At 35.3% G+C, this 13144-nt stretch overlaps 1 protein-coding gene across 2 annotated transcripts in view; it reads left to right on the top strand.

The window, feature by feature from the left end:
- Positions 1–11759, top strand: part of LOC127878204 (coiled-coil domain-containing protein 171-like) — a 62542-nt gene extending 50783 nt beyond the window's left edge. The window contains exons 25-33 of one of the 2 annotated variants that reach the window (XM_052424693.1): positions 1226–1417; positions 2888–3033; positions 3259–3313; positions 4454–4573; positions 7362–7505; positions 7696–7802; positions 8258–8323; positions 8896–8926; positions 9986–11759. In XM_052424693.1, coding sequence (XP_052280653.1) covers positions 1226–1417; positions 2888–3033; positions 3259–3313; positions 4454–4573; positions 7362–7505; positions 7696–7802; positions 8258–8323; positions 8896–8914 — 849 coding nt within the window. In that variant the 3' untranslated portion in view covers positions 8915–8926; positions 9986–11759. The remainder of the gene's footprint in view (positions 1–1225; positions 1418–2887; positions 3034–3258; positions 3314–4453; positions 4574–7361; positions 7506–7695; positions 7803–8257; positions 8324–8895; positions 8927–9985) is intronic. The other variant, XM_052424692.1, reaches the window with a different exon arrangement.
- Positions 11760–13144: the final 1385 nt, after the last annotated feature.

Raw genomic sequence — 13144 nt, 5'->3', positions numbered from 1 at the left:
AGACCAGGCTTGCTTGCTCAGTTGGTTACTGTATGTACACATGTGAGTGTGTTTTCCCACAGACCAGGCTTGATTGCTCAGTTGGTTACTGTATGTACAAGTGTGATTGTATTTTCCCATAGACCAGGCTTGCTTGCTCAGTTGGTTACTGTATGTACCAGTGTGAGTTTATTTCCCCACAGGCCAGGCTGGCTTGCTAAGTTGGTTACTGTATGTACCAGTGTGAGTGTATTTCCCCACAGGCCAGGCTGGCTTGCTAAGTTGGTTACTGTTTGTACAAGTGTGAGTGTATATCCCCACAGACCAAGCTTGCTTGCTCAGCTGGTTTCTGTATGTACCAGTGTGAGTGTATTTTCCCACAGGCCAGGCTTGCTTGCTCAGTTGGTTACTGTATGTACAAGTTTGAGTGTATTTTCCCACAGGCCAGGCTGGCATGCTCAGTTGGTTACTGTATGTACCAGTGTGAGTGTATTTTCCCACAGACCAGGCTGGCTCGCACAGTTGGTTACGGTATGTACAAGTGTGAGTGTATTTCCCCACAGACCAGTCTGGCTTGCTCAGTTGGTTACTGTATGTACTAGTGTGAGTGTATTTCCCCACAGACCAGGCTTGCTTGCTCAATTGGTTAGTGAATTTACCAGTGGGAGTGTATTTTCCCACAGGCCAGGCTGGCTTGCTCAGTTGGTTACTGTATGTACAAGTGTGAGTGTATTTCTCCACAGACCAGGCTGGCTTGCTCAGTTGGTTACTGTATGTACCAGTGCGAGTGTATTTTCCCACAGGCCAGGCTGACTTGCTCAGTTGGTTACTGTATGTACAAGTGTGAGTGTATTTCCCCACAGACCAGGCTGGCTTGCTCAGTTGGTTACTGTTTGTACAAGTGTGAGTGTATTTCCCCACAGGTCAGACAGGCTTGCTAAGTTGGTAGAGCTCTTATAAATCCAAGGATTGTAGGTACAATGCATTGCCCCACCACAAAACTTGTCTGAAGATTGGTTTAGAAATTACTTCTGTGTTTTGTATTCTCCCCTTACATCTGATGTAAGTATGGCAGTTCTCAGCCCCTGCCATACCTACTTTATACTCAGTTATACAATGTTATAAACCAGAATCCCCATAAAAAGTGTGGGTACTTAACTGATCACTATGATATGATGGTCTGAAAAGATACTGTCTTAAATTCTGTCAAAAATGATTATAAAAAATAAGAGAGTATTTGTTACAGGGTAACAAGTATGTTTCAATGGACAAGTTTGAGAGCGTGTGCATGGAGCTGAACAATGCACTGAAGCGTGAAGAGCAGGCCCAGCAACTCCTGCAGGAACAGAGCCGACAGATGGAGGATTTGTCCTCCCGCATGGACATCTTCTCCTCTGAGGGCATTGAGAAGGAACAGACACTCACTGAGGCCATACAGGTAGGGAGGGAACTGGAAATATACTGGATTAATATATTGAGTTACAAAGCAGTGACCAACAAAGCAGTCCCAAATTGTATATGGACTGAAGCTGAAGGCTCTGGTACATATCCAGTTTTGGGCTACTTATGCAATTGCTTTCCCAGCGGGGTTTTCTATATGTTATATTGTTCCATTTTGTAAAATTTTAATCCTTTGAATTAACTAGCTATAATCAACAGTTTAAATAGCAGACATATTGACAAAGTTGTAAAATTCTCATAGTAAGTTTGAATTAAGAATACACATTGAAGAAAGTTTCATATAAAATGTTAGATTAAACAAGATAATGTTAAATAATGATTTATTTCTGATGATTATTTTTCAGAATTAACAGAAAAATAAAACTAACGAAACCTCAATGTTAAACTTAGCTGTGTTTGCGGATGGTGACATCATTGTGTGAATATTTGACACTTCCTTTCCATATTTAGCATTAGCAGTTGAATAGCAAATATGCACTGGTCCGTGTGTGCAGCGTCATGAGAAAATTGGTATTAATAAATATTCAGCCAGCATAGCTTCAGACTAGCCTGTGGGTATTATTGAATATTCAGCCAGGGTAGCTTCAGACTAGCCTGTGGGTATTATTGAATATTCAGCCAGGGTAGTTCCAGACTAGCCTGTGGGTATTATTGAATATTCAGCCAGGGTAGCTTCAGACTAGCCTGTGGGTATTATTGAATATTCAGCCAGGGTAGCTCCAGACTAGTCTGTGGGTATTATTGAATATTCAGCCAGGGTAGTTCCAGACTAGCCTGTGGGTATTATTGAATATTCAGCCAGCATAGCTTCAGACTAGCCTGTGGGTATTATTGAATATTCAGCCAGGGTAGTTCCAGACTAGCCTGTGGGTATTATTGAATATTCAGCCAGGGTAGCTTCAGACTAGCCTGTGGGTATTATTGAATATTCAGCCAGGGTAGCTCCAGACTAGTCTGTGGGTATTATTGAATATTCAGCCAGGGTAGCTCCAGACTAGTCTGTGGGTATTATTGAATATTCAGATAGGGTAGCTCCAGACTAGCCTTTGGGTATTATTGAATATTAAGCCAGGGTAGCTCCAGACTAGCCTTTGGGTATTATTGAATTTTCAGCAAGGGTAGCTCCAGACTAGCTTGTGGGTATTATTGAATATTCAGCCAGGGTAGCTCCAGACTATCCTGCACAATCCACTGTCTGGTAAGGAGCTACTCTTCTCACTATTGAGACCACAAAATCTTGTGTGACAGCAGACACGGTAGCTCCTTACCAGACTGCAGGATTGCGCAAGCTGGTCGCATAAGGCAAAAGACCCATGACGCGGCTCATATATTCTCTATTGTCAATATCATATTTTATGTACCTGAACTGGTCATATAGATAAAGGCGGACAAATATGTGTGAGGAACAATATTACTTTATCATATTCTTATATACCTTCCATTTCAGGGCCTGGCAGAGACCAAGCTAGAGTTGCGAAGGAAGGAGCAGACAGTACGTCAGGTTAACAAGCAGCTGTCAAGTCTTGAGGGAGAGAAAGAATCGCTGCAGAATAACCTACAGGACGCGGAGAAGGCACTGAGAACTGTTGCCAAGTAGGTTCCATGTGTGTTGTATGTGAGGTCATGTGATGTTTCTATTGAGAATGGTAGACTTGTGTAAGAAATGATTGCTAACCATCTGATTACAAAAATATGGAATTTATCATTCCTTTTTTTTAGGATTAATCATAGTGAAATTAATAGTGTCTTGCATATTATTTTGCAAACTTATGGAAAATTATGATAGTTTTTAATAAATTGCGCCGATTTTTGTTTTAGGGATAAGGAAATTCTGACTACATACATTCAAACTGTGGAATCAGCTTTGAATAGGGTAAGTCTGGTAGATATATGTTTCAAATGTTTAGCAACAGTGTTGTATTGTTTGTGACACTCTTTGAGCTCCAGAATAAGGTAAAAAAAATTGGAACAATAAAATCTGTGTTTACTATATCGTAGTGTCACATAATTCTTTGGTTAGACCTTTCCCTCTGTTTTCTTTTATAGGCTGCAAGGGTTAATTAGGGGTTTAATCTTTTTTAGGTTTCTTGCTGATTATTATAATAAATTTTCTTCTTGACATTTCTATCCTTACAGAAGGCAGTGTTTTTAAATGTTCTTTCTCTTGATATAAGAGAAAATCTAAACCTACAGTCCAACCTGATTTTGTGGTCACTAGAATTTAGCTTTTACAAGGAAAAAGCAGTCATTCTAGATCCCCCCCAGGAGGCAGTCATTTCTAGGTTCAAAAAGTAAACACTCGAATGGATCTGTTTTGTCGACACTCAATTATGAGGACATATTATCTGTTGAGCGGTTAAAATCTGAATGCTGTATCCGCCTTTGAGATGATAAATGCAGTCCACTGTGAGAAAAGTACCTTATTTTAGAGGAACAAGTCAAGTGTGTGAAATTGTTTGAGTCTGTAAACAAGTGAGAATAATTGATTGTTTTAAAAATCTATTTTAAACAACATTTTTTTCTTATTTAAGACAAGTTGTGCTTAGCTTAGGGTTGTTTGAATGAAAATAATGTTTGTGTGATGTTTATGTACAGAGAAAGTTGACTAAGCGTTTGGTGTTTGAAAGAGAATGATACTATCAACTTAAAAACGTCTAATTAGTGGTTACTTGCATTAACAAAGCAGCCAATTGCCTTCAGCTACCACTTTGACCACTTGCCTTGACTGGCTGCTTTAGGCTGGTTGGACTGTATATTCTTTAGTTCAATAGCATTGAAATCATATGGTGCATTTAGATGCTCTTAAATTAAATTCCTTGGTACTTGATGTCTTAGGATTGCTTGGGTACAGTTCCTTAGTGGAGATCAAACACTGGGTCATCTTGTTTTAAAGTTGACTTAATATCAACTATGTCGTGTTGATGAATGTGTTGATTAACTCTCCCCTTTGATGAAATTTTTAATTGGTGACCTCTCACTGCTGCTCTAAGTATTTATATGTTACCTCTCACAGGTGAAGAACGATGTAGGCACCAAGTCTGGGAGAGATGTTTCACTGTCCAAGCTTCTGCTCAATGCAGAGTTCATCCCCAAAGATGTTGGTAAAGCTGGGCCTGAGCTGATAGCCTGTCAGGTAAACATTCATTGCTTTACATCATTTTTAGCTCTGCTGTTTTCGGAGAAAACCCAAGGTATTGTCATAGCCAGCTCGTTGTGTCATCCGCCATCTGACGTCCGCCGTCCCTGTCGTGCTAAAACCTTGACATTTTGCTCTAAAGTCAAATTTCTTCCTCCTACAACTTTTAAACTTCATATGTAGATGCACCTTGATTAGTGCTACAAGCCACACCCATTTTGGGGTCACTAGCTAGGTCAAAGGTCAAGGTCACAGTGACCTCTAAAAAAAAATCAAAAAAAATCTGACAAGCTTTTATTTATTATCACTAACAAGAGGAGATGTCCATATTATCAGCCGGTTCTGGTCGGATGATTTTTCACAGTGTTATGGCCCTTTGAAATTTTCCATTAACTGTACATATAGTGCAATTCTTGTCCGGGTTATTTCTCAGCAACTAATGACCGGAATTCGATGAAACTTTATGGGAAGCTTCACTACTAAAAGGAGATGTGCATATTATCAGCCGGTTCTCGTCGGATGATTTTTCACAGAGTTATGGCCCTTTGAAATTTTCCATTAACTGTCCATATAGTGCAATTCATGTCTGGGCAATTTCTCAGCAACTAATGACTGGAATTCAATGAAACTTTATGGAAAGCTTCACTACCAAGAGGAGATGTGCATAATATCAGCCGGTTCTTGTCGGATGATTTTTAACAGAGTTATGGCCCTTTGAAATTTTCCATTGTTCATATAGTGCAATTCTTGTCCGAGCTATTTCTCAGCAACTTATTACGGGAATTCAATGAAACTTTAAGGGAAGCTTCACTACTAACAGGAGATGTGCATAATATCAGCCGGTTCTTGTCGGATGATTTTTAACAGAGTTATGGCCCTTTGAAATTTTCCATTGTACATATAGTGCAATTCTTTTCCGAGCTATTTCTCAGTAACTTATTACGGGAATTCAATGAAACTTTAAGGGAAGCTTCACTACTAACAGGAGATGTGCATATTATCAGCCGGTTATGGTCGGATGATTTTTCACAGAGTTATGGCCCTTTGAAATTTTCTATAAACTGTACATATAGTGCAATTCTTGTCCGGGCTATTTCTCCCCAACTACTGACTGGAATTCAATGAAGTTTTATAGGAAGCTTAACTACCTTGAGGAGATGCGCATGTTATTTGTGGGTTCTGGTAAGATGATTTATTTAGAGAGTTATGGCCCTTTGAAATTTTTAAGTTGCTAAACCATCCATCCTATTATTTTGTCCAAAGATACAGGAACATTTTAAAAACTTGTAGTAAAACTCTATCTCACCATGCAGTGATTTCCATTTTGTTTATTAGGTCACAATTTCTCTTGTGCATAAACAATCCAAAGTAAGTGCCACATGATCAGCTTTTGATTTCTAAGTGAAAATAAGCAGTTAAATGCATGCCAGGAAATGTAAAAAAATCTGTGAGTAATTCTAATAATGCATTTCATGTAAAAATTTAATAATTATATATAAAATCTTGTGTTTTTAAACCATGATTTCACTTGCATGTTTGCCGACCCTTTCAAAGCTGCACAGCTTTTCTTTAGAACACAGTATCAAATGATAAAAAGTACCCTTTAAAGCGTTGCACACAATTACAGGTTGGACTAGTTTTGCTTAATTCATTTATGGAAAGACATTTATATTTTATCAAAATTGGAAATGTATGCAGCTATTTTGTAGACTAAATTTGATATGTTGGTCTAATATTTGTTTGAAAACTGTGATTAGTACAGTCAGGTGTTTGATTAATATGTGCTAAGTTTCTTGTCTCATTTTTTTGCGTTTCTTTAGAATCATAAAATATTTGTTCAAATTATGCTTCAGCATGTCAGTTAAGGTAGTGTATGGTACCTTAAACTGTCATTATTTCCACAGAATCTACACAAATAACAAATTTGCAAAAGTAAGAGTAATAATAATTCAGCAGAACCTGCATAAACAGGTTGTCATAATAATTTGAAGTTTGCCTCAGGTAGGCCACACCCAACAAGTTATGAAAAACATGGCTTAAGTAAAATAATAACTATATTTATAGAGTATAAATTTGTATGACCGGCATCAATGGAAAATGGGTCTAAGGGCATGTGTGGCCAGCTTATCTCCAAACTAGCCTTCATATTAGCATAGTCTAGTTAGGAGCTTTCCTGTCCATCATAAAATCATGCACTGGTTCCTGGTTTCATAAGTGGAGGGTATCTTCTGATCAGACTGTGCGAATGCAAAAGTTTATGGTGCATAAATATGTAAATTATTCCATAAATATGTAAATTATTCCATAAATATGTAAATTATTCCAAAAACTCTTGAACAAAACTTCCATAATTGAAGGCCAAGATATGCAAACTGCCAAAACTGATATTCAAAATTTGTATTAAAAGGTGATGCTATCACAGGCTCAGTTCAATCTCTATGTTTTATTTCTGTAACAAATTTAACCCCATAAAGTCACATATTTACTAAAAGTGAAAATTCTAATTACAATCCAGTTTATGATAAAGAAGTCCTTATTGAAGACTTAACTGTAATTTAAACCTATATTTAGTATATCTCATACATTATCCTGCCGGTCTGCAGTGATAATTGTAATATTATTATTTTCTTTTTGGTATTTGAGAACCTGGAAAAATTGTTCATTGACACGTAGCATCATTCTTTCCTTTAATCAAGATTTGCCTCATATCTCCGTTGAACATTATGCAGGACTTAAAGACTTAAAGACTTCGTGTCTAAATAGCTATTCTATTGCAATATTTCAGAACCTGGTTGGAGCGTTTGTGGACACACAGCACCACCTGGTGTCTCGGATTAAGGCCATGGAAGATGAGATGGCTGAAGGTCGTCGTCATGTCAACCTGCTCAAACAGGAACTGAGCGACGCCGTCAGGAGGGAAAATGAACAAGTATGTCAAGGTTGCTTTATACTACTGGAGTTTAATGAAGTTAAAATGTTGGGGAATTCTTTCCAAAAGTAGGAGGGGAATTAAATTGAAGTTTTTATTAAATTTTACTGAATACGAATATACTGCATAATAAAAGGAAAATAATATTGAAAGATTTACCATTTAAAATGTATACTGTTTTGTATTGCAGTTTGAGTATTCCCCTCCCATGAAGGACAGATTTAATGGACAACGAACTATTGAAGAGGAGGCTATGCTAGACCATGATTTCACAGAACGAGAATTCATGCCATTGAGGTAAAAAAACTGTCAAATAATCATTGTTTTACTTCCCAAGTTTTTGTTCATATCTTATTTCTAATGTCACTTTGTTCCTTTGTTTTTCATTCTAACAAGATAATTGTGATATTCTTTTGTTGGAAAATTGTTTCTTGATTGTTCTTCTCTTATATAGTATCCTGTATCTTGTGTGATTAATATTTCATTTGTTTGTGTACATCTTCTAAAAGCTTGATAAAATAATTGATACATTGATAAATGTTTGTTTTAGAAAAGAACACACTTTTTTCATTTGAGAAGAGCTTATCAACAAAAATTTACTATACAATATCTGCAGACGTATTTAGTAAACCCCGTGGGTTTTAAAAAAAATGTTATTTTGAAAAATAAAAGACGTCCCTTTAGGATTTGTTTCCCTTGTGATTGATTCACTTTAGAAGCATCTTGCACCCTTAGTCTGTTTCTGAATGCAGGGAAGATTCTGAGATATCATTCAATGCCAGTCGCAGGTCAAGGCCATCACCAAAGAAAGCAGACAGGTAAAACAAGCACCAAGAGTGGCTGTGAATTCCTTGTGTAGTGATGCTCACTATTATGGCCTCTATTGCACCTAAACATAGGAATCAATTTTGCCAAAGTCCATCAGTATGTCTGTTTTTTCATACATCACAACAATTGTTTAGTCTTTTTACTACTTGATGGATTCTGCAAAACCTTTCCCGGCTTAGAAGTGTTAATGGAAGGAAGTATTTTTGTTGTTTTTTATTTTGCCCTTGGACATTTAAGTATCATAAAACCTTGTGGAAACAAAACACTAATGTTGCTGGCTCATGATATATGAGCCTTTTCTGGGAAAACAGGGCTTTATGCATATGCGTGAAGCGTCATCAAAGGCAAACAAAATCTTATGTCTGCCACATTCATTAAAACACAGTACCAGGGGGGTTGCAGGATCTATTATCAGCTCAAAGTATACCATATCTGCATAATTTTTACAGTTTTCTCTTAACCTTTAGTTTGTAATTAAAATTTGAGCAACATTTATTTTATGCAAAGGCAAATCTTCGTAGATAAATATTATGTTTGTTTTTGTGGTTTGCATTGTTTTCAGTTTTGGTGTGCATTTTTGAGTAATTCGCAAGGTATACTTAAACTAACATTCCTTATTGCATGTTCAAATGTTCACTGCATGAGTAATTGTTACATTTTCATGTTTGTGCTGTAATGATGAGGATAAATGTTTTTTGTTGCAATTTCAATGTTCTGTTTTTAGAAGATTATAATGCATGTTAAAATGTCATACGCAGAATTTTCTTTTATATTTATTCTTGTTGGTGTTCTGTGTTAAATAGAAGAAGACTTACTTTATGTGACTTAACAGATTCATCAGTAGAGTAGAATTCTAATATGTCTTCCATAAACATTCCTCAAAAATTGTTTGTTTAGCACTCACCTTGTCTAGAATATATATTTTGGATAATGCAAAAAAGGGTCTTATGCCATATGAGTGTCTTATGGTCTTATGGCCTAACAAAACATCAAAGCCTTGCATGCCTTCATAGAGGACAGCAAAGCTCCTGACCTGACTGCACGATTGAGTAGGCTGGTCTGGAGCTACATGAGGTGCATATGGCATAAGACCCATTTTTGTATGATGGGGCTTATTTGAATTCAAGTACCAAACTAAAGGGCTCCTGAAGCTTAAGCAATTGATCCCCAAAAATGTGTTCACTGTTCATAATTGCATGTATACTTTGACATGGCTTGTTTAGTGGATAATAATCTGCATTGCTCATGTATGCAATTTGTTGTGTGGTATATTTCTTTTAATGTTTTGAAATGTTACATTGACCATCTATGGTGCTGTAAAAATCCTGGACATAATTTTGTATCACACCATGACAATTGTTACGTAGTAATACAGCATTTCAACGCTAAATGGATTTGACAGACCTCCATTAATGTCAGTTGTTCACTGCAAATGTCCGTGGCAATGTTTCTCATATTCGAAACTTCTTTTTGATAAATATTGTTGACACATTTCATATATTCATTTCAGTGTTCAATGTTTGCATTTAAGATTTATTGTTTGGTTTTTAATTGATTTTTTGTAACAATGATCATTATCATTACCTGGCAAAAAATGAAGAAAAAGGGAGCCAATATTCTTTGTTTTTACCAAAGATCCACTTTTGTTCCAGATCAGGCCAGTTTGCAACTCCTACCAAGTCCAGTAGGAACAGCAACAGACTGCAGGCTGCGCGGAGATAGTAGTTAGTCGCCATAGAATCACAAAAACCATTGGCATGAGGATACTATAGCAACATGGAAATACAGCAACCAAAGCAACTAAAAAACATGGCAACATCAGCACTATAGCAACATAAAGACTTGAAAGTATTGATAACTTGTTATCCATAATTACCATAGAACTATAGAAACTTTGAAACCATAGCAATATAAACATCATAGCTTCTTTAAAAGCTTGACGACCATCAGCAACAATAAAATTTGAAAACTTCAAATTCATAGTATCTCTGCAGCCAAAGCAACTTAGATACTTGAGGCAAGAAAACATTAGCTATATAGAGACCATTTGGGTAAAGACATTTGAAATGGTTCTTCAAAATCTCAAGTTACCATATTTTTCATACTTGTTCATAGTTCACATAAATATGTGAATTTTGATGGTCACAGTTGTTGTATCAGCATATGTCCATTCATTGTAAAGAACATTGCCATGAGGTCTTCACCATTAATGACTTTGGTATGAGTTTTGAGTTACTGATAAAAATGCAGTTTGAGTTGATAGCCTATTCGTCTATAGTATGTAGTATAACATTGATAATGTATACCTGAAACTTGGCTCTTAAGATATAATTTTAGAATACAGATATATTTTTATGCAATTCTGCACAATACATTTTATGGCTTTATTTTTTTACCTTAAGATAATCAATGATTTATGTGAACTTTTTTATGACTATTGGCACCATTTTGTTTTTTATAGCATCATCATGTTTATAAATGCAATGATATCTCGTACATTCAGTAGTATCACATATCCATGGTTCGAATTTCTTGTAAGTTATGGTAGTTTGTCTCCAATTAAAGTGTAAATAGAAGTAATAGCTCACTTCACTGCACTGAAGTCCCAGAAGTGGTTATAGTTTATTGTTATACACTGTATTATAGATTTTATTGTAATTTGTGTTTTGTATATACACATATGTACATTAATGTAAACATTTTATATTTATATAGCATAACTGTGATTTGTTTAAGGTGCCTAGTTAGAAATTGAAGGCACATATTTACTTGTTATACAATTTTCCAGTTTCATGTAAAGGCCCACCATTGCTAAAAAATAAATTTGATTAATAAGGAAGCACTATTTCAAAGACACATTTATTTGCGAAAAGTATATAGCACCAGTAAATAAAACAGGAATAAAACAGCATTAAATAAATGCTTGGTTCAAACGTAAACACAAAAATTAGACATATTTAGGAATAATTGACCAGTCGTATATGTTTGTATCTACCTTGTAGTTTTGATGTTCAATTATTTATGTAAATGCAACACAGTAAACATTGATTTTATGGTCTTTTTTAAATGTTACTTTTGTGACAACTGATGTTTACAAATAATTTTTGTGGTGAAACTATATTAGAGTGTCATTAATTTGTTATTGCAGTTTCCTAACCTGAGAATGAATTGCTGTGTTGAAATTAACCTGGTTTTAATGGGGTTTGTAATAACTTAATTTTGTACGATACACATTATAACTACACATTCATTTAATTATATGCTTTTATAAAAAAAAAAGTCAGAATGGGTCATATTCAACTTCAATACCATATGTCAATATCGGTGGATATCACAACGTTTTGGCATTTATATTTTCAATACTTTTATTGCATTTAGAATACTATTGCCATATGTTATTTTCCATTAAATGTATTTTTCACAAAAGCTTGTGTTTGCTTGTATGTCGGAATCCCAATTTAAACTTATATTTCGTACCACCCCAATATAATATAGAATAATTCATCAATTATTGTGGCACTGGTGTACTTTATTGACTGTACACACCATTTTGACACCATGTGAATCAGTTTTGCGACAGCGTTGTGTCCTGTATTAGCAGGATTTTCAATGTTTTTTTCATTACAGCACGTTACATTTCGATCAAATCTTGATTATTTATCTCCATGACATATTACGTAGGTTTTAGGTTTAAAATAATTAATGTAAAATGTCATAAAACTTCAATAATACTGACAGGCATTAAACATTCATAACATTTACGCAAGTTTTCTGTTTAAATGCTCGCTGCTGGAAGGACCAATATGACTGTTCTATCCAGCTTTCTGCTAACGGACTCGACCAAAAACTTCTGATCATTTTTATCACTGTTAGCACTACGTGTAAAATTAAGCGAAATGACAACGATGTACATTTTTATGTCAATAATTGAACGTAAAAACATAAAATTAACGAAACATGGTTATGCATTCGATATTGGTGCACACATGTCGCTGAATATCGTTTCAAATGTAAAACACTAATAGAATAAATTAAGAATATAGATTTATAGGACCAAGAAGACAAAATCAGATCTTACAGCATAATAAGATACATGTATGTCCAAAAAAAAAATTAACATTAAGCTTACAGCTCGATGAGTAAAATTAATTGTGTAAAATGTATTTATATACATGTACTTAGAATTGCACACTAACGTTTTTTTCATTATTTGAATTACTTATTGCTATATACATGGGTAACGTTTTAATATGTTTAGCAGAAAATAGCCCCTATTCTAGAACCATCCAAAGTGGCAATGAATTTTCCAGAGATTGTACGGATTGCTTTTCGTTGCAGGTTCGTGTTATTACATGGCGGTTTGTACTTATCCGTGCAAGACTGTTCTACGTGTAATTGGTACCAACTATTATCTTTAGCGAACCGCTTGTTAACCACGGGTGGTTAGCGTGTGGCTATGATATTAATTAGTGAAAACATCATTTTGAATGAAAAATAATAAGTTTCAAAGTTTATTGGCAATCGGCAATAAAAACATGCCTTTAGCCATTTACAACATAATTATGGCACAGACAAAAAGAACGGTTAAGTAGTATCATCACACACAACAAAGTACATATATACATATTCAAGCATAATATACATGCATACATAAAATTTATTTATGTAACGAAACGTTGATATACTTTGGATTAAGGAACAGATAGTTCAGTAAGGGTATTATTTCTATATAACATAGCTTCTTTTAGGTATTTACAAATTACTAATATTTTATTTATTTGTTTCGATGTCATAATAGTTTGGAATAAATT

Source organism: Dreissena polymorpha, chromosome 4 (genome assembly GCF_020536995.1).
Source record: "Dreissena polymorpha isolate Duluth1 chromosome 4, UMN_Dpol_1.0, whole genome shotgun sequence".
In the NCBI taxonomy this organism is placed as follows: domain Eukaryota; kingdom Metazoa; phylum Mollusca; class Bivalvia; order Myida; family Dreissenidae; genus Dreissena; species Dreissena polymorpha.
The sequence above is the reverse complement of the archived record's forward strand: the minus strand, read 5'-3'. Positions and strand labels throughout refer to the sequence as shown.